This window comes from Engystomops pustulosus, chromosome 1 (genome assembly GCF_040894005.1).
Source record: "Engystomops pustulosus chromosome 1, aEngPut4.maternal, whole genome shotgun sequence".
Classification (NCBI taxonomy): domain Eukaryota; kingdom Metazoa; phylum Chordata; class Amphibia; order Anura; family Leptodactylidae; genus Engystomops; species Engystomops pustulosus.
Genome location: NC_092411.1, coordinates 171,915,381 through 171,938,192, shown reverse-complemented (window position 1 = coordinate 171,938,192; position 22,812 = coordinate 171,915,381). Strand labels below are relative to the sequence as shown.

General features: G+C 45.2%; 1 protein-coding gene across 1 annotated transcript in view; it reads left to right on the top strand.

Moving 5' to 3' along the window:
- LOC140066978 (unconventional myosin-If-like) overlaps positions 1–22,812 on the top strand; it is a 255,331-nt gene that overhangs the window by 47,607 nt on the left and 184,912 nt on the right. Inside the window, exon 2 of the mRNA XM_072113886.1 lies at positions 13,454–13,591. Coding sequence (XP_071969987.1) covers positions 13,454–13,591 — 138 coding nt within the window. The remainder of the gene's footprint in view (positions 1–13,453; positions 13,592–22,812) is intronic.

Genomic DNA, 22,812 nt, shown 5'->3' with positions numbered 1-22,812 from the left:
GTCCTCAGGGTGCTGGTATCAATGAAAGCTGTGACAGAGGAGGGAGTATAAATCTCAAATAAAATTTCTGTGTTGGCACTTTGCAATAAAGTTGGTCTTGGTTGTAGTTTTGGCACTCAGTCTCTAAAAGGTTCGCCATCACTGATCTAGGTATTACTGCATACACTGATGCACATAATCAAAGCCATGAATGTATGCCTTATAAAATAATTTTCAAGCAACCATAAAATCTGGAAAAGTTCTATCTCAAAAACAGGCCCGTTTCTTCCACTGTGTGGACAGTCCCCTGGGCAAACTGGTGGAAGAAATGCACCAGCATCCGACCCCATTAAAAAAAATAAATAAAATAAAAGTAAAAGTACTGGCTCCCTATATACTAGGGGGCTGCAGTGTGCTGGCTTCCTATATGCTAGGGGGGCTGCAGTGTGCTGGCTACCTATATACTGGGGGGACAGCAGATAGCTGTAGAGGTGGAGACATGTATCAGAGCTCTGCATCAGTCTTTACTCAACACAATGGGGCACATTTACTTACCCATCCCGCAGAGTTCACGGAAGTGATTTGACGATAATGGACTCTGCCGCGATTGTGCGCCCAATATCCTGTATGTGTCCCTCCCCGCTCAGGTCCATTCAGGTCACAATTTAAAAGCTAAATCCCGCGCTCAGTCCGAATCAGTCGGATTGTCCGACAGCACTCCCCCAGATTTCTGACGCATGAAAGCCAGCGCACCTGTGCCACAATCCGATCGCGTACAACACAATCCCAAGTTAAATACCTGTCCCAGCGGCACAAATCCCGAAAACGTCAGAAAAACCGACGAAAGTGCGGCCGCGGACCCTTAGTAAATAAGTCCCAATGTATTTATTTTATAATATATTGTGGCACACTGCATTTATTTTATGTTAAAAAGTGGCATGCTGTATATATATTAATATGTTTTGAGAATGATACAAATGTTAATATTTATCTACTGCATCAGGTTTTATAAGGGCAATTTGCATATTCCCAGAATGTTCTCCAGCAATTAATTGAAAAGTCAGTATTTGCCTAGAAAATGAACTCTTTCCCCCAAAACACATTTCAACTTCATTACAGGCCTGCCTTAAAAGGAGCAGCTAACATTGTTTCAGTGATTTCTCCATTAACATAGGTGTGGAGTTGATGAGGACAATGCTAGAGATCAATCTGTCATGATTAAGTAACAATCACACCACTGGACACTTTAAAAGGAGGCTGGTGCTTGGCATTGTTTTTCTTCTGTTAACCATAGTTATCTCTAAAGAAACACATGCAGTCATCATTGCACTGCACAAAACTGGCCTAACAGGGAAGAGTATCGCAGCTAGAAAGATCGCACCTCAGTCAACAATCTATCGCATCATCAATTATAAGGAGGCACGATGTATTTATTATATATTACATGGCGACACACTGTATGGGGTACATTTACTTACCCGTCCCGTTGACGCTGCCAATCCATAATGTCCAACGAGGATTCGGAGCTGCTGCGATTCACTAAGATCGTGCGTCCAATTTCCTGCATGTGTCACTTCCCCGCTCAGGTCCACCAGAGTTCACCATCTTCTTCCCAGTTCATGTAAGTGCTGATCTTGCAACACAATTTTGAAAATTAAATTCCACAGTTTGTCCGAATCAGTCGGGTTGTCCAACGTCCATTCCCCCCTGATTTGTGTCGCATGCATGCCGGCGCTGATGCGCCACAATTCGATTGCGTGTGCCAAAAACCCAGGGCAATTCAGCTCAAAGCTGAAAAATTAGCGAAACCCAAAGGAAATGAGGCCGCGGGACCCTTAATAAATGTGCACCCATGTATTTTATACTATATGGCGGCACGCCATATTTTTTATATACTATGTGACGGCATTCTGTGTGTATTTTGTGGTATATGGCGGCACGCTGTATGTATCATACACTATATGGCGGCATGCTGCATTATATACTATATGGTGGCACGTTGTGTGTAATTTGTGGTATATGGTGGCACGCTGTATGTATTATATAATATATGGCGGCATGCTTTATGTATTTTATACTACATGGCGACACACTTTTGTATTACATATAATATATGGCGGAATGCTGGATCTTTTATATATTACATGGAGAACAACGGATGTATTTTATAATGTATGGCGGCATACTGGATGTATTACATGGTCTATGGTCTATTTATTTACTTTAAAGTATATAGCGGCACGTTGTATGTATTTAGTATGTTCTTTGTGGTAGCTCGCTGTGTTTATTGTATAGTACATGGAGACATGCTGTGTGTATTTTGCATTGCTTTATTTTCACATCAAACTTTTGGGCTAGAGAAAGAGGGGCAGAAAGCCCCTCCCCCTTTTTAAAAACCTCGCCCATTGTCCCATCCACAAGCATAGCATTATATTGACCTTGATGGTCCCCAAGTAGTACAATGCTCCTTACCTTGGCCAACCCCCCCATGGCCCTGTATAATACCCCCTGATGCAATTCTGCAACATATTAAACATATAAAACCCCTCTTTAATTTTATCTTCCCTTTACATATGGTTTTACACTTTTATTTATCTTCCCAAACTGTGGCCCCTGTTCTCAATGCTTCTCATACTGTGGCCTCCTGTCCTCCATCCTCCTCCTGTCGCCCCTGTCCTCCAGCATCCTCCTCCTGTCCCCCAGCCTCCTTCAGCATCCTCCTGTCCCCCAGCCTCCCTCTCCTCCTGCATCATCCTCTCCCCACCGTCATCCTCCAGTATCCTCCTCCTGTCCTCCAATATCCTCCAGTCCCCTAGCCTCCTCCTGTCCTCTATCCTCCTCCTGTCCTCCAGCCCCCTCTCCTCTATCCTCCCCATGTCTCTTCCTGTCCTCCAGCACCCCTTCCCTCTATCCAACTCCCGTTACAAAGCCGCATCCTGTCTTCCAGCCTCCTCCTGTTCTCCAGCCTCCTCCTGTCCCCAAACCTCATCCTACATCAGCATCATCATCCTGTCCGCCAGTCTCTTCCTGTCCTTCAGCCCCCCTGTCCACTATCCTCCTCCTGACACGCAGCCTTCCCCTGTCCTCCAGCTTACTTTTCTCCTGTCCCCCAGTATTCTCCTGTCCTCCAGCCCCCTTCCCTCTATTCAACTCCCGTTACGCAGCCTCCTCCTGCCCTCCAGCCCCCTCCTGACCTCCAGCATCATCATCCTTTCCCCCAGTCTCTTCCTGTCCTCCAGCCCCCGTCCTCTATCCTCTATCCCCCCTTATCATCCTCCTCCAGCCTCCACCTTCTCCAGCATCATCCTCCTGTCCTACAGCCTCCTTCTGTCTTCCAGCCCCCCGTGCCCCTATCAGTTCTTGTGCTTCTGTATACCCCAAATTTCAAGTTTTTTGGTAGATAAAGTAGATCCATGTCAAATCAACATAGTTGATTAACCAATATGTCACACAGAGGTGGCAAGTGGAGTAGGCACAGGTCGCAGCACAGTAAGGGGGCGTCGGGGCAGGAGCAACTGAGGCAAGAACTGCCGTTGTCATCTAGCGGCAGTGTGTTGATAAACAACCCAAGGGTTGTCATCCTCCCAGATGGCATCTGACAACTCCAGCCAAGAGTCTGTGGGTTTGTCAGATCCAACCCTTAGTTGGCATGGCCCAGGAGCAGGTCAGGGACTCTCACCTGTCATCAACCAGACTCTGTCCTGTTCATTTCCCCCAGCCAGAGATCTACCAGGTGGTCTGGGCTCAGCGCCACTATACAGCGGGGACGAACACCTTGAGGACAGTCAGAAGCTGCTTAGCAGTGAAGAGGTGGGGTAGAAATCTGCTGCTTTGTACAGTAGGTGGGAAAGTAGAGAAGTGGAGAGTGGCACGGGAGATTATGTTGCACTTGCAAGTAGTTGGGTTGTGCATATTGCGTCCATTGAGGAGAATAGAAGTGACAGGGAAACACTAATCGATGATGTAGCCGATTGCACTAGGGAGCCGGGTGAAGCCAGGGATTCATCATCATCGTCGTCAGGAGAAGAGGGTGTCAGATGTTCAGACAGCAACTCGCTACTGTGGCCGTCAGTCAGCAGGGTGGTAGCAGTGTGAGGACGTGAGCCAAACGGCCGTGGGGTACAAACCCTGCTTCGCAGGTCCAAGTAAGCAGTTACACAGGGGCTCAGCGAGGCAGCGGTGTTAGTCACTCAGTGCAGTAAATTCACCTTGGCAGTGTGGCAGTTTTTTGTGAAGACACCAGAGGAGCCGAGCATGTGTATATGTAAAAACTGCGGGCAGAAAGTGAAGCGTGGCCAGGGAGCCAACTTTGGAACTACGAACCTGCATCAGCACATGCAACTTCACCATCCAATGGCCTGGGAGAAACGTGTCTCAGATGTGGAGATCCATCCTGCCGCAGCAGCAACATCAGCATAACCTAGAGGAACACATGCCATTTCAGCCAGTCAAGGCTCCAGCACCTCTGCCAAAGGGAGCTGTTTGTCTTTGACATCTCCTGGTCCAGATGCTCCTGCTCCTCACTACTCATGGCGGCAGCAGTCATAGCATGAGGCGATTACAAAGAGACAACTGTATGCGTCGAGCCATCCTAAGGTGCATAAGCTGACCGTGCTCCTGTCCAAGTTGTTGGTACTGCAGTCCCTCCCTTTCCAAGTTGTGGACTGACTCTGCACGGCAGCGCAGACGTGTGGAGCTTTAACTACAGTCAGGGCCAGTACATGTCCTTTACGGCCCTGTGCTTGCCGCCCAGCCACACCAATAACTTGAACAAGAGATGCCGCTCATGCGTGACACCTGGCGTTTGCTCAGGCCCTTTGAAGAGGCCTGGACTGCGGGATGAATAGCATCATTCCACTGCTTCATGTCCTGAAATCATGCTGCAAAATCTGTCTGGTCAGGGCAATAGAGAAGTGGAGACTACATCTCATGGCCACATGAGTCCGTTGGGGTCTGAACTGGAGGAGGAGGACATTGGAGCACAAGCAGAGTCTGGTGAAATCAGTGGTTTTTCCACTCAGGCGACATGGGAGGAGGAGCAGGGGCACCTGAGGAGGTAGAACATAAGGCAGATGACCCAGAAGCCCCGTGGCAGTATACAGTGGAGATGGAGGCTGGGATGGCCCACAATGCTGCTTTCCCTAACTAGTGACAGCCGAATAGTCAACATCCGGCAAAGGGATGAGTTTCGGCTCTCCACCCTCTTGGACCCTCGCTACTGGTCAAAAATGGGTGTACTATAGAGAAATACTGAAATGACAGATGGCCGCTGCCTTTGTGCGCCATTGTCCATCCTCTATCACAGTGATGGCGAACCTTTTAGAGACCGAGTTCCAAAACTACAACCAAGACCCACTTATTTATTGCAAAGTGCCAACACAGAAATTTAATTTAAGATTTATACTCCCTTCTCTGTCACAGCTTTCATAGATGCCAGCACCATGAGGACACCAATAAAGCATAAAATAGAAGAAATTTGGATGATCATTGTAGCTTTGCTCCAGGGTCCCATAAACAAGAATTGTCAGGGCCGGAGCAGTAGCTACAATGATAATCCAGATGTGTCCACACCTTCCCACTCTTCCAGTAGTCCCAGGTAGAGCTGTCACTTATATCTATATCTATCACTAATATCTCTGTGCACAGCAAGTCCTAGGCTGTCTGGGACTGCAAGAAGATACATGGAGTCATCTCTGGTGATGGCCTGAGTGCCCACAGAAAGGGCTCTGAGTGCCACCTCTGGCACCAGTGCCATAGGTTAGCCACCACTGCTCTATCAGGTCTGACCGGGGGATTCCTGGCAGTGATCGCTCATGTACTACGGCCACAGCTGCTGTGGGGAGATGGGGAGTGGTAGGAGCAATAGCAGCTCCATCAGCAGCTTAAGTCTGGAGTCCTTAATGAGCAACTTCCTTACCCTAGGGTAGGGTGAGGGTAGCCATCACCAGCAACAGCAGCAGCAGGACATGGAGCAGACTCTGCACCAGCAGGTGGTGGCCTACATGGACACCACCCCAGGTAGAAGATCTCCTGGACTACTGGGCAGCCAAAATTGATGCGTGGCTGCAACTACCGGAGTTTGTAGTAGAGAAGCTTCCCTGCCCGGCCAGTAGTGTGGCATCAGAGCGGGGGTTCAGGTGGGGGAGCAGGGGTCTGGGCAATCGTTTCCCCGTAATGTGGAGAGACTGACCTTTGTCAAGATGAAGGAGGCTTGGATCGCCTACGATTTCAACACACCAATGCCTCATGCATCCGATTAGATCAGCCATGACGCCTCCCCCAAAAGTTGAGAATTAGTCTGGATTCTAACTACCTACCTCAGCCACTATTCTGATGCTGCCACCGGCGGATGTCACACATCTGCTGCCAGTTGCTCCATCTGCCCCCCACCATATTTACCAGGGACTGGAATTGTCCGCCTCCTCCACAATCTGTCATTGTGCCACTCTGTGGCTTACCATGTTGCTGCCACCTCCACACTTTACCATTATGACACTCTGTGGGCTCCTGCTGCTGCGGATGCCACCTCCACACTATATCATTGTGCCACCCTGTGACCTCCTGCTTCTGCCACCACCTCCACACTTAGTCATTGTGCCACATTGTGGCCTACTCATGCTGCTGCCACCTGGCCGCTGTCTTCCTGGAACACTCTGTGATTTCCACAATGCTGTTTTCTCCCTCCACCACTCTATGACGTTGACACTATGTTTGGTTTTCCCCTTCATTTCATCTGTAAAAAGGAATGAAAAGCCTCAGGATTAATAGCCAAAAGCAGGAGTGGATACAGAACACAAAGGACATGCAAATATCCCATTTACTGGTCATCTCTGTTTTGGATCCACTCCTGTTTGTTTTTGGCGTTAGCCATACTGGATGGATTATTGACCGATTAAAAGCGGACACTGACGGATGAAAAGAAGGGCAAAATGATCAGTGACGTCAATGCAAAATTACTGCCGACACCCTGTCCACTCTTTTGGGGGGGGTTTCTACATGTATCCGCGTTTAACAGAACAGGTTCTGTCGCAATCTATGGAATCAGCTGATGTCAGTGTAAAAAGAGTGCACTCTTTGATGTTATAGTGGGATCTTAGCTCAGCTCAGTCCTTTCCAGCTGGCACAGACGTTACCTTGTCAGGCTGCAATCCCGCTTCACTTATTTGGTCAAGTTGGCCTCTGTAAGTGCATGTCATACTAAAACACAACATTGTTTGAAGACCAAACCACGCTCCCTATACTTATTTGAGCATGGCACAATCTTCTAAAACACCCTACAGGCTCTAAGCACACAGGAAACTGTTTTTTTATCGTGATTCGATTCAGATTTTTTAAAAAAAATTTGGTGAATCAGGTCGAACCGAATTTCAACAAATTTGCCCATTTCTAGTCGGGATCCATTCTAAGTACATGTTTAGTAAGTATCTGGCATACTGTGTCAGATTGGATTTCGTAGGTAAATCTAAGACCAATGGTGTTGTGATTAAGTTGATTAACTAACTGTTGAAATGCTCGGTGGTACCTTCCCAGGTTAAGTAGATATTATCAATATAGCGTGCCAAAAGGGTCGCCATACCGATGTTACTTGGGCCACCTTCTTCAACAAAAAGGCAGTAAAGTTCTCACCAGCCCAGGAACAAATTGACGTATGTGGGTGCTTATGAACTACCCATCGTGGTGCCCCTGAGCTGGTGGTACAGTGTGCCGTCAAAGGTGAAGAAGTTGTGTGTCAATGAAAACTCGAGCAGTTTTAAATAAATTTGTTGTGTGCTGTCCACTGGTTCCCTCGAGTTTTAAGATGGAATTCAACTGCTTTTAGACCCAAGTTGTGTGGAATAGAAGAGTAGAGGGTCTCCACGTCTATGCTCGTAAGGAGGGTGTTGAGTCCAATAGAGAGAACGTCTGTTCTTTGGAGCAAATCGGTGGGCTGTGACAAAGGGGGCTAATACGTTGTAGATATAGATGCCTACATTCTGACAGAGTGACCCGACTCTCTTTGAGTGGGTTGGTGCCCTTATGCAATTTAGGGAAAAAATAGAATATGGCTAGGATGGGATGTTTGCTTAAGAGAAAATCATATTCCTCTTTAGTAATGAGCTCCTTTTCCAGTTCTTTTTTAAGAATAGCCTCCAGTTCAGCTGGGTATTGTACTGTGAGGTTTTTTGTGAGTATGGAATAGCCCTCTCTATCATTAAGGAGATTTAGACACCTTCTTCTTCTTGGTGCATGTAAGTGCTTGATCTTGCGACACAATTTAGTCTTTATATTCTGCGGTTTGTCTGAATCAATCGGGTAGTCTGATGGCACACACCTCTCCCCCCCCCCCGATTTCTTTCGCATGCAAACCGACGCCGATGCGACATCAGATCTCGTGCAAAAAAAAAACAGGGGCTATTCGCCCCCCCAAAAAAGAATCGCGGCCCGCGGACCCTTAGAAAATGTGCCCAATTGTTCGGTAATACCACTATGTTCCCCCCCCCCTTGTCGGATGGTTTGATGACTATGTTCCAATCGTTTTCAAGAAGGGATAAAGCTTATGTCTCGTCATTATTACAATGCTTATATTTAGATCTCAAGTCAGCATTTTCCAAGTCCTCAAGTACCCATTAGGGCAATACCTCAGAGTACGAAGAAACTGTTCATCACTGAGTTCACTAGACAAGCTAAAAAGCTCCATTTGCGATTCCATGCCCGACTCTATCCTCAGGTTTGGAAACAAACGGGCAATGGCTCTGAATGGAATTAAATTACTGAATTGAACACAACTAGAGATGAGCGAGCACTAAAATGCTCGGGTGCTCGTTATTCGAGACAAACTTTTCCTGATGCTCGAGTGTCTCGAATAACGAGCCCCATTGAAGTCAATGGGAGACCCAAGCATTTTTCAAAGGGACCATGGTTAGGGAATAAAATGTGTTATTTAATTGAAAAAGAATGTCTTCTGATAAGTTAGCAGATGTATGCAAACATCTGCAATCTATTCTTCACTGTTCCGCGTGTATATTTTCTGCCGACAAGTTAGCAGATGTGAAGAACAGTGAAGAATAGAATAAAAACAGTGAACACAGTGAACACAGGATCATTTAAGTAAAAAACGCAGTGAAAAACACAGTGAAGAATAGATTGCAGATGTTCAGCAAATCTGCTTACTTGTCGGGAGATACGCTATCCTGGGATCCGCTCCTCTTCTTCCACTGCAGTCTCCGCGATCTCTCTGCCCTTCCCGATGTCTCTCTGCCCTTCCCGATGTCTCTCTGCCCTTCCCGATGTCTCCGTGCCCGCCGCTCCCACGATGTCTCCGTGCCCGCCGCTCCCACGATGTCTCTGTGCCTGCCGCTCCCACGATGTCTCTGTGCCTGCCGCTGCCCACGATGTCTCTGTGCCTGCCGCTGCCCCGCTGTCTCTGTGCCTGCCGCTGCCCCGCTGTCTCCGTTCCCCGCCGCTGCCCCGCTGTCTCCGTGCCCGCCGCTGCCCCGCTGTCTCCGTCCCCGCCGCTGCCCCGCTGTCTCCGTGCCCGCCGTTGCCCCGCTGTCTCCGTGCCTGCCGCTGCCCCGGTGTCTCCGTGCCTGCCGCTGCCCCGATGTCTCCGTGCCTGCCGCTGCCCCGATGTCTCCGTGTCTGCCGCTGCCTGTGCTGCTCCCCGGTGTCTCTGTGCTGCTCCCTGGTGTCTCTATCCTGCTCACCGTGTTCTTCAATGTGTTCTTCACATACTATTTTGTTCGCACCGTTCTGCGCGTATCTTCCGACAAGTAAGCAGATGTGCCGAACATCTGTAATCTATTCTTCACTGTGTTTTTCACTGTGTTTTTCACTTAAATGATCCGGTGTTCCCTGTGTTCACTGTTTTTATTCTATTCTTCACTGTTCTTCACTGTGTTTTTTTAATTAAATGCTCGATCTCGAGCAGGGGAAATACTCGTCCGAGCAACGAGCCATTTCGAGTACCTTAATACTCGAACGAGCATCAAGCTCGGACGAGTATACTCGCTCATCTCTAAACACAACCCAAATTATCAATGTCACAGATCATCAGACTATGATGGAGGTACAAACACGGTACGCCAGATACTTACTAAACATTGGCATGTACATCACTAAAAAACTCCACTATTATCTTTAGGAGAGGTCGTTACATTAGGGACAGAGTAGTACATAGTCATTTCATAAGACCTAAGGCAGAACAGACTTGGCTTAGTCACAATATTAAAGGTTGTTACTGCTGCAGTGGAAGTATTGCCTGCAAGGTAGTAAAAAGTTCTAGGAACTTTACCAGTAACACATCAGGACTTGCTTATAACATCAACCACTTTATAAATTGTAAGTCCATAGGGGTGATTTATCTAGCCACAATACATCGGGAAGACTTACCGAGAATTGCGCCGCAGAGTAGGCGAACACTTAGGCGACATTAAACATAACCATTGTAACAGGGGCCCCTCTCCAGCCCTCATTTGCCTCTCCATGGTCCCACTTCCAGTCTGGCAGGTCAGCGTGCACGTCCTCGATCCCTAGGGCGCGCGCAATGGTTCTCTAAGATTTAAAGGGCTCCTTAGCTGGGTTCCTAATTAATCCGGCTGTTCTCATCAACCCCCGCCGGATCTTTGAGCTAAGTGCCAAAGAGAAAGCCATTTTTTGCTGTTCCTGTCTCTGTTTCTGCTTTATCTCCTGTTGTTGACCCCAGACCTGACCTAGACTCTGCACCATTGCCACGTGGGGTGGGCGCAAGGTGCCAGCACTGTCGGCGACCAAGTTTCCGGATGGAGGGCTGTAACATGGTCCCGTCCGGCGTGCAGGAGCTCAGTGCCGGCCTGTGCGAAGTGGGAGCACGGTGCCGCCCCCCCCTCCCCATTGAGCAGGAGGCGCTCAATTAGCCTCATGGCAGGTGCGCCCCTGACTAAACCTGACTATACCTGCTGATTAGGTCTCTAATAGGGCCAGTTACTGCAGGTTCAGGTTCCGGTCGGTACTGTGGTCAATTAGGACCACAGCTCCGAAGCTAGGCAATTAGGACATGATAGATCTTTTATTTAATATAGGGCTTTTGTATGGATTTTTGACCTGAGTGTGAACAAGAACCTAGTCCCCACCGACAATATCTATCACTCACCTATTTCTTTTCCATCTATGTTCTCCATGCGAATCTCCATGTACTTCACCTACACCTAACTGACTTACTGATATTTTCACTAAGTAAAAGTGGACACTACCAGTAGGTTATCATATGGTCATTTATGCTTCTTTTTTTAGACTGGTTAGCTGTAAACAATGCAAAACACAAAGGGTTTGCGCTATAGAAACTAGGGGACTGTTAAAAAGTATTGCACTAATGGAGTTTTCCCATGAAATGCATGGGAAATGCATGGGAAACCGCATATACGCCGGTTTGTATACGGTCCTGTGCGTGTGGGCTTGCTTTACAATTTTACTCAGTTATATTGCTGTCTTAGCTCCTGTGGGAAGGGGCTCTCTAAGCAGACACTTTATGATTCCTCTTTGCTATGAGATGCTGTGTGCTCACAATTTGATTATCAGGGTACATGCTTTATCTGCACTTTTATTTGACTACTGAACATTCAACTAGTATCTGCCACATAGAAAAAGAAAGAGGAGACAAATCAGAGAAGAGATATGATGATATCCATATAGCTCTACTATAAAGACCTTATCTTGCCTGTAGCTAGTAAAGTAAGTCTCTGCACATGGCTGTTTGCTGGCAGGAAGTGTCTGAGCTGGTCTTGTAATGTAGGGATGTCGGGGCAGGAGACAGAGAGCATTACAGCCATGCAGACAAGAAAAGCTGTTCCCTTGGTTTTTAAGAAAAAAAAGGCTCTAGAAAAATTATGCAACTGTACTCGTGTCCTTATGAGTCTGAGGCTACATTCACACATGGCATTTTTTGATGTGTTTTAACTGCATCAGAAAATGCAATGGGAAGAGCTTTGTGAGAATGTATATTCATTTTCACGGAAACACGTGTTCTGGAATGACTACAAAGGGGCACTTTGAGTAGCGCAAACTGCACTAAATGCAGTTTGCCTGTGCAGTGTGCAGAGTGCGCCAGATTAATGATTTCTGGCGCTCATTCTTTATGATTCTGGCACTCCCTGCACTGCCCCAACAATTCACCAACTTTATTGTGGCATACCTTTTACATAGGGCGTGCAACACAATTCTGTTGGACTTTGCATGATAAATCCGGCACACGGTTCGACTGTGTAGTTGCACCACAAAAAGGTTGCATGTGACAAAATTGTAGTGCAGGGACTTCTTAAATGCACGTGCAAGTAGTTTGCACCTAAAACAAAGTGCAAAGTCCACAGAAAACTGGCGCACAGCCCTTAGAAATGTGCCCCATATTGTTTTGCATTACTCCAAGCAAAAAACCTGATGATCATTTGAGAACACATACATTTTTGTTAAAACTACAAAAAACGCAATGTGCAAATACAGCCTGATGTAGTAAGATGTATAGATGCAATCGTGTATATAAAATATACATATATAAAGAATTTCAGCATTCTAGGCCACATTTTGCCTAAAACAGGACCTGGCAACTGTAGCAATATTCCTATATTTGTTATCCATGTCCTCCTTCGTTCTAAAATCAGTGTTTAAAATTATGTTTATGAGCCAGATGGCCTCTGGGGGTGTTGCCCACCTCCTACTGTGTGCACAAACTTCCTGTGCAGGAGGGAGGGAGGAATTGCCGAGCAGGAGAAGGGATGAGGGGAAGACAGTGTAACAGCTGCATGATGGTAACAGCCTGCCCCCTTAAGAGCCCTTCCAGCTCATTAGCACCATCTTAAAAGTTGATTTTAGGAGGAAGGAGGCCATATATAACAAATATGAGAAGATTATCACAGTCATGGTGCCAGGATCTCTGGGTATCCTTGGATTATCATTCTTGATTTTGATGGTGTATTTACTTAAAAACCAGGCTCCCTTGGGAAAAAGATATATAATGTTAGACAGCATTAAGGGAACCTGTCACCAGGGACCTAATTTTCCCTAAAGACAGGTTGCAGAAGCCCATCACACCTGCAGTGCAAAAATGCCTCTCTGCCTTTTCTAAGCATTTGCATTACAATATAATTGTGTGTTATAACTTACCTTCCACCCTGAGAAAATCCTGGGGTAGTCACAGGGCCTAGGCTTTGGTTTGGATGGATTTCAAAAAACAACATGTGACTGTGTTACTAACTCCTCGGAGCATGGCCCCCACCTTTGTGCTCCTGTACAGCTCCTGCAACCTGTCTTTAGTGAAAATGAGGTCCCTGGTAACATATTAGACACCATTTTTACAAATTACAAAAATTGGGCATTGAACTAAGAACATGAATTAGAGAAGGGTTCTATAGTAATCTCATTTCAGTTCAGTAGAATCTCTAGGTTTCCAATTCTGGTGGACGTATTGCAGACAACTAAAATGAGCTATAACTTTATTCAACTTTAAATGTTTTCTCTGTTTTTTTAGGGAAGCAAAGAAAGGTTCCATTGGCAGAGCCAAAATGTCAAGCAAAGTGGAGTTGATGACATGGTGCTTCTTTCCAAAATCACAGAGGATGCGATAGTAGAGAACCTCAAAAAAAGATACATGGATGACTACATTTTTGTATCCTTTTTATGATTCCACTGTATTTCTAGATCCTGTTTAGAAAATTGAGCTTCTTTGGCTATAAGTAAAAACATGAGCTGTAAGTAAAAATAGCAAAGTAAATTTATCAGGAATTTTCTTGGATACTCATTAAAATCAAAATGTATGTAATCACTTATTTCTAATCTAATATTTTTATTTAAAGATTGCATTTTTTCCCTATTTTCTCTACAAGACTAAGAAGGTTGCCTCCTTGTCTGAGATATTTGCAAAACATTTGAAGGAAACCTACCACTAAGGATCTACTTATTAAGGTAGATCAGGTGGTAGGTGCACGTAACGAATGTAAGGATAGCTCTTTTTAGGGTTAATCCTTTGCTCCCCTCTATCTTTAATCAGGGTAATATGCAAATTTTCTAAAGAGGATACTGGGGCAGCCGGAGCAGAGGCTACTCCACGCCCCAGTATCCTCTTTGATCCTCCTAACCAGAGATCTTCAGTAAGCAGCTACAAGGAGCTGCGTGCACTCGTCCGCAAAGCCGGAGTTTTGTGCTTTGCATAAAAACAATCACAATACTGTCGGGGGAATGCTGCTGATATAAATCAGCCAGAACCAGTTTTATACTGCCAACAACAGCACCTCTAAGGAAGCATCATGATGAATCGTCATGATGCAGAAACACATTTCAAATAGATTTTTAATATAGGGCCGAAAGTAAATAGCATATGTACACTACCTCCAATTCAGCTTTCAAACAAAATGCATTTAATAAAAGTCACAAAGGTTCTAATACAATGGGACACTTTTACTAAAATCACAGTGCAAAGACTTTGCATGTTAAGTGGGCATTCGATCCCACTGTGAACCGGAACGCCCATATCAATGGTGAAATTTGTATTGCATATAAAATAGTGCAGCCGCAACACAAAAGGGTGTGGCACGGAATATGAAAGAACGTGCAAAGTCCGACAGAAAACTGGGGCACAACACTTAGTAAATGTGCACCAATGCCTTCCGTCTATGGGGCACATTTACTTATAGTGCTGCTGGAGTTCACCGAAAGTGCATTGTCCGATGATAACGCACTGTGCCGCAATTCACTAAGATTGTGCGCCTGATATCATCTTCTTTTAAGTGGTGCATATAAGTGCTTGGGTTTGCGAAACAATTTGAAAGTTAAACCCCGCGCTCAGTCCGAATCGGTTGGACTGTTTGACAGCACGCCCCCTAATTTGTGTTGCATGGAAGTCTCTGCCTGTCAGCAGTCAAGACCACAAGGTCTCTTAGCACATGGACAGAGTGAAGGGAGAGACAGTGCACAGTACACCTTTAGTGCTGACACAGAAACTACTCCCAGGACCAGAGTCAGGGGACTCTAACCAGAGCTGCAGCTTCCACAGTAAGGACATGGCTCCATCTCAATTATCCCAGCCTGCATCTACTACCAGGCTGGTGTATTATTCCTGTGGACCACTCTCTATGACCTGTCCGGTACCAGAATCTGAATTGGCGGTTAAACCATTTAGGCCAGTTGCCTTCTACCTGTTGTTCAATAAAGAACCGTGAGTTGATTTGCACAACGTTGGCTTTGTCTGATCCCTGGATACGGCTTTGTACCACCACGGGCTTTCCCATCCATTACTCAGGGACCTCTCTTACAGACACTCAGGGGTTGCCCCAGAGACAACCAGTACACCAGCCTCTCCCTCCATATTTCTTGAACACACCACCTGCTGGACACCTGCCAGGCTGTAGGACAGCCCTCCGGTTCCCATAACAAGCACCGTGACATCAGCAGGCCCTTGGCTGCAACCGCCAGCCACTCTGGTATTCTGGCCCCCCGCTGCCTCCAGGCCAGAAGAAGAGGCTAGGCACTGGTGTGGATGTTGCAGCAGCCCGCACAGCTGCGCCACAAAAGGATCGTGTGCGCCAAAATCCCTGCACAGACACTTGTTAAACGCCTGTGCAAGCCATGTAATCCAAAAAAAAGGTGAACAGTCCGACAAAAGTGAGCAGCATGACCCTTCGTAAAATGAGCCCCATCTAACCTAGCAAGGTGGCTAATGCCTGACTTATGCAGATTGAGTGACTAGGCACTACACAGGTTTAATGTAAATGAAATAATGTTAATTTTAAACATTCTATTTTGGCAGTATATTCCAATTTAAGTTGGAACGTAACCCACCCATTTTGTATCTAAGGGTACCAATACAGCGTGCAACCATGGAGCGGCCAACCACATCTATATAAAAGCATTTTGCCAATAAAAATGTTTAAAAAATTATTATTTAGTGACTGTAAATGGTAAAGAGACTAAATAAAAATTTTGTAATGAATTATCTGTAAAATGTGTTATTTGGATGTGGATGCTCATCATGACTGCCATAGCACCCTAAGGGTGAAGACACACATGGCGTTTTTGGGCCGTTTTTGGGCCATTTTTACTAATTGCGTTTTCAGATCGTTAAAAACGCATGCGTTAAAAAACGCATCCGTTTTTAAAAAACGGATGCGTTTTTTAACGCATGCGTTTTTAACGATCTGAAAACGCACTTAGTAAAAACAGCCCAAAAACGCCATGTGTGTCTTCACCCTAAGGCCCCTTCTGCACTTGCGTTGCAGATCATGTCAGAGTCTGATCAGGGTGTGATCAGGGTTTGGTCAGTGAAAAACTGACATTTTTCATCAGAGTTCAATCAGTTGCAGATAACGCGCGTGAAAAGGACTCAGAACTGAGCTCTATCTTTTCTATGGCAACTGATGCTGGAAAACGCATTGCACTTGCATGTGTCTCAGAGTTCAATGCGTTTTTGATGCGTCTCCATAGACTTGTATGGTGTGTTTTTCACGCGCGTGACTTGCAAAAGTAGAGCATGTCGAGATTTAAATGTGCGTAAAAAAATGCACGTGTCTGCATGAAAAAAATGTCTGAAAAACCCACTGATTACAATGGGTCAGAGTGCAGTGCAAGTTCTGCGCGAAAAAAAGCTTGCACAGAACACGCGCGTGAAAAACGCAAGTCTAGAAGGGGCCTAAATGTTTTTTCTCATAAAAAAAGATTGAGAGCCCTGTTGTGAAGGCTCGCAATCTATTAACCTCTTTGAGGGCGCGGTCCCACGTTGCGTTTGCAAACGCAGACGCAGACCAAACCGCGCCCACCGGGCGTTCCGCGGTCCAATCGCATCGGCGTTTTCAATAGAAACATAGAGAAACGCCGATGCGATTGGACCGCGGACCGCCCGGTGGGCGCGGTTTGGTCTGCGTCTGCGTTTGCAAACGCAACGTGGGACCGCGCCCTCAAGATTTTTTACTTTCTCGCGTTTGTTTGCAATTTACACTCGTACAAGCGTAACCTTTTGATAGTTTAATTTACAAAGCTATATGAGGGCTTTGAGACAAATTGAATTTTATAGTGGCACCATTTAATATTCTGTGACATGTACTAGGAATTTGAATATGGATGAATTGGCAAAAAAAATACATTTGCACATTATTCAAGGTGGCTTAAAAATAGGTGCAAAGAAAATCATCACACTAATTTTTTTTTATGTGAATGTGTGCCAAAATTTACTCTAAACTCAATGTAGCCAGGTCTTGCATTCAAATAATGATAAGGAGAATAAAAGTGAATGTTTAACTACTGCACATACAACATTCAAGCGCAGCGTGTAAAACAATAAACATAAATCAATGGGGCCTATTATGCGAGGGTCCACACTGCCACCATGGTTTTAGTAACCATGACAGCATTGTAAACAATGCCATACAACTATAGTATCCACATACACATGCAATATCCACATCAATATATGCACATACAAACACCTATCTATATACACACACACACACACACATTGGTGTGTGTTAACACTAGTTAAATACCTGTGCAAGCTGTGTAATCCCCGAAAATGGCCAACAAAAATTAGCAGCACGACCCTTAGTAAATGAGCCCCATTATATATACTGTAAGAGGACAGGTGGTGAAATTGTTGATGACAGTTATGTGTCACCAAGGTACCTGGCCTTGGTGATGTAAAAAACCTAGTGGCTGTTGCCAGTAATGTTATGTTACTGAGAAGTTTTTTCTGCTGTAGTTCGGGTCTGGGTTTTTATACAGCAACTAAAGAGTCTGGGTGGGGAGGTCGCTCCCATCCTTCATCCCAGGTTTTGCCACTTATCAAAAGGCAGCAGGTGAGAGGAATGGTGAATGTGTGAGATAAAGCTGGTGTCCTCCATGTGCTGTGGGAGGAAAGCTGCCCCAAAGTTCCCGGGAGTGCTATACTGCTGCCTCAGAGTTCCTGGGATGCTATAGCTGCCCTAGTGAGATCATTCCATTTGTATTTGTTATACAAAGGACTGTTTAACCCCTTAACGCTCTGCGGCGTAGCTCTACGGCGCAGAGGTATAAGGGATGTATGAAGAGGGCTCACGGGCTGAGTCCTCTTCATACAGAGGTGGGGTTTTTTGCATTTTGCAGAAAACCCCCACCGCTAATTACCGCCGGCGGCGTTTAAAAGACGGCAGCGCGCGGGCGCCGCCATCTTTTTTACGATCGCCGCGCCCCCGAACGTCATCGGGGGGCGGCGATCGGTTACCATGGTAGCCTCGGGTCTTCTTGACACGAGGCTACATGGCTTATGCAGGTTCGTTACAATGAGCCAGTGGCTCATTGTAATGTATGACCTGCAAAAATGCCATATATTGCAATACTGTAGTGGTAGGAGCGATCTGACCATCTAGGGTTAATGTACCCCAGATGGTCTAAAAAATAGTGGAAAAAAAAAGAAAAAAAAAAGTTTAAAAAATAAAAGAAATTAATAAAATATAAAAAATTCTAATCACCCCCCTTTCCCTGGAACGGATATAAAACATAATAAACAGTAAAAATCACAAACATATTAGGTATCGCCGCGTCCCAAAATGCCCAATCTATCAAAATATAAAAACGGTTACGGGCGGCGGTGACCTCCGAGGCGGGAAATGGCGCCCAAATGTCCGAAATGCGACTTTTACACCTTTTTACATAACATAAAAAATGAAATAAAAAATGATCAAAATGTCGCACAGACCTCAAAATGGTAGCATTGAAAACTTCGCCTCATTTCGCAAAAAATTACCCCTCACACATCTCCGTGCGCCAAAGTATGAAAAAGTTATTAGCGTCAGAAGATGGCAAAAATTTTTTTTTCTTTTTTGTACACATTCGTTTAATTTTTGAAAATGTATTAAAACACAATAAAACCTGTATAAATTTGGTATCACCGCGATCGCACCGAACCAAAGAATAAAGTAGGCGTGTTATTTGGAGCAAAGAGTGAAAGTCGTAAAAACTGAGCCCACAAGAATGTGACACACGTGCGTTTTTTTTTCAATTTTTCCACATTTGGAATTTTTTTTCAGCTTCCCAGTACACAGCATGTTAAAATAAATAACATTACGGGAAAGTAAAATTTGTTTTTTAACAAATAATAAGCCCTCACACAGGTCTGTACACGGAAAAATGAAAAAGTTATGGATTTTTGAAGTTGGAGAGCGAGAAATGAGCCGAAAAACCCTGCGTCCTTAAGGGGTTAAGTTTATGTTTATAAGCTAAGGAAAGCGTGTTTATTTAGCTTGAAGTATAAAGAGGACCTGTCACACCCCCAAAAATAGCCCCACCAAATGTGCCCCCCCTAATCCTGTCCCCAGCCCCTTAATATTTATTCCATTTTCAATTTAAATTTATGTTTCCAAAGTTTGTTTTAATTGATCCAACTTATCAAATAAGAGGTCAGATCCTCATATTCAGTCCCCTGGCAGTAGGCCGTATTCATGAGGGGGCCGGCCGACACCCCCCCTCCACGCCCCTGTCAGTCAGGGACCTGTAAGAATAGCCAGCAGCAGCGCATATATATTGCGCAATCGCTGACAGCAGCTGTGCCGCGCTCTGCTTATTCACATTGCCGCTTGAATGTTTGGCCGGTGCTGTCAGTGTGCCGCATCGCATGGAGCCGGCAGCTATTGCGCAATATATTCCTCCTCATGAATACGGCCCACTGCCAGGGGACAGAATACGAGTATCCAGAGGTCGGATCAATTAAAACAAACTTTGCTAACATAAATTTTAATAAAAATGGAATAAATATAAAGGGGCTGGGGACAGGATTATGGGGGACATATTTGGTGACTCTCTTTAAAGAGTCAATAATTCTCATTTTACTTTTACACCTACAACTGTTTCTGTGCTGAAAGAGTATCTACCGGTGAGCTACAACCCCACAATACACACACATATCCGGATCTATATACACTATGAGGGATTAGGTCCAGGATCGTCATCTCCTGGGGTAAACGGGCACAATTCACCAAAACACAAGTTCACTGTCCACGCTGTGTGATTTGGGTACAACTGACCTCAGACAGTTTTATTCGGCAGTAAAACATAACAACAAAAATAAATCCTAAGCCTCTCCGGCACTAACTACAGATTGAGGTTACCTAGCTCACCAGGTGCTGGCCTCCTGCCCGGCACCCCAAAAACTCAGTATAAGTTCCCAACCACAGCTCCACAGGCCTTTGACATAGCCTGTCTCTTCCCCAGGGTGGAGCCCTTGTGGGAAGTCTGCACCAGGTAGTTATGCAGGACTTCCAGCTGGATGCAAATTAATCCTCATTAGTGGCAAAACACCCAGCTTTCCCACATCCATCCAGCAACATACTCATTCTATACTCAAAATCTACTGTAGTGGCAGCTACCCTGCCTCAACACACACACACACACACATATATATATATATATATATATATATATATATATATATATTATATATATCATACGTATATATACACATGCACTTACTACCACAAGCATGCACATATAATGCACATAATAACATACCAGCACACACAAACACACATCATGTACTTAGAGTTTACATACATGTACTTGCTGGAGGGAACACAGTTTAGAACTGTACTTACAGCTTCTTCCTTGCTCTTTACGTGTACCTGCTGCTGGGGCAACAGTGTATGGCCACCTCCATCTTGGCTGCAAAAAATAAAATAGAGGTGTTATCTTGACTGCATCAGTCAAACTGATGGTAGATGTCCTTTAACTTAGAGTCCACAGTTGAGATCCTAAAGTGTATACTTTTGTCACATTCCAAAATTGATCAGTGTATCAGATTATCAGTGCTTAATGCATTAGCTTATGTTAAAGATAATGTATAGAGTTCTATATAAGAAAAAATAGAGAAAGAGACAGAAAGGAGAAAGATACAACAATCATTGCCCTACCGCACTTGTACATGGGTAACACTATTAGCATTGTTTAAAGGGCTATTCCCATATGGGCATACATGGTTGCATAGTTAGTACGGTTGAAACAAGACATATGTCCATCAAGTTCAACCTAGGAATGGTAGGAATTAGATGAGGATGGGATTAAGGAGAAACAACTCTATATTAACACAATCATCAATATTATTCTAGACCCTTCTTGAAACTGACACCTTCGGTGACTCAAGATTCACAGTTCTTACAGTAAGGCCTCATTCAGACAACCATCTGTGGGCATGGATATGCGGCCGCATATACTTCCCTATAGGTGGGAATGGCGGTCCCGGAGGCGGTACGGTGCGATCTGTGCCATACACGGGGAAAAGATAGAGTATGCTACTGCCATGTGAATGTACCCTAAAGCCTTATGCACACAACTGTAGGGTCTTTTCTATTCTGTACATGCGGCTGTTTTCTGGCCGTAAATACAGGACGTTTTACAACAATATGGCAATGCATTGCACTGTAACCCCTTACCGACATGTGACGTAGTAGAGGGCTGAGCCCTCTCCATAGCTGGTAATTCTTTGCTGCATATTACTGTTAACACCTGCGATCATCCATTGCCGATGGCTTCAAAAAGATGGCGGCACGTGGGCGCCGTCATCTTGGTGAAGATCGTCGCTCCCCGTGACGTCATTGGGGGATGACGATCGGTTGCCATGACAGTCCAAAGACCCAAGACTGTCTCGTTTTAACCTAAGAAGAGTGAAGAAATTAGGCGATACCTTTTTGAGGCTAACTGAGTATATTTGATGGTGAGCTTTCGAGAATACTAGTTCTCTTCGTCAGACATAATGTTATGCATGAAACAGAAAATTCACAGCATTTTATACACACTAAACAGTGATCATCAAAGGATATTAAAAAAAAACCTCTAAAACAACAGATTGATAAAAACAGGGACATCTTATTTACAACAGGATGGCAATAAAAACATTAAAAACCTATGAGGCGAGACACATGAGCCCTGGCTCTTATCTGCTTGTGGCCTCCAGGTCAGAGGTAGGAGGTCATGAAGCTGGCATGAATGTTAAGACCACTTTGCAAGGTGTTGAATCTCCTCATTAATTTATACTCCCATTCTTTCCTTTCCCTCTGTGTCTTAAAATGTCCCATTAAAACAGTAATCTGCAAATCTCCCCTAGTGTGGTCCTCTCTGGAGAAATGTGCAGCTACTGGGAGATCTTTCCTTTCATTTTTAATATCAGCTCTGTGTGAGTTCATACGTTGATGGAGTCTCTGACCTGTTTCTCCAACATAAAGGCCTGTGGTTGGACACTGCTGACACATAATAAGGTAGACCACATTAGAGGACCTGCAGGAAAAGGTCCCCTTGATCTGATGTACCTGCTGTGATTGGGGTACAGGTACCTGGTCACCTGTGCGGATGTGCTGGCACGTTTTACACCTGCTTTGCAGGCAGGGTGAGGTACCATTTTCTGATGGGGGTCTCAGGGCACTCCGGACAACCAGTTGTTTCAGGTTTGGTGGTTGCCGGAAGGACAGGAGAGGAGGGACTGGAAATATTTCTTTTAATCTTGTGTCTTTATGCAGAATCGGTTGGAGTTCCTTGGCAATGTGACGCAGGATCTCCAGTTGTGGGCTATAAGTGACTACTAGGGGCACTCTGGCCTCCTGTTGGGTCTCCTTATATTTGAGTAAATCATCTCTGTTGATGGCTGCTGCTTTACCTATTTGGTTATCAGTCACTTTTGGTCTGTAGCCCAACTGGAGAAATTCATACCTGAGCTCCAGGAGGTGTTTTTCCAGATCTTTTTTGTCTGAACATATACGGTTGTAGCGTATGGCCTGGCTGTATATGATAGATTGTCTGGTATGTTTGGGGTGGAAGCTGTTGTTTCTCAGGTAGGCCGTTCTGTCTGTAGGTTTATGGAATATGGATGTGGTTAAGTGGCTG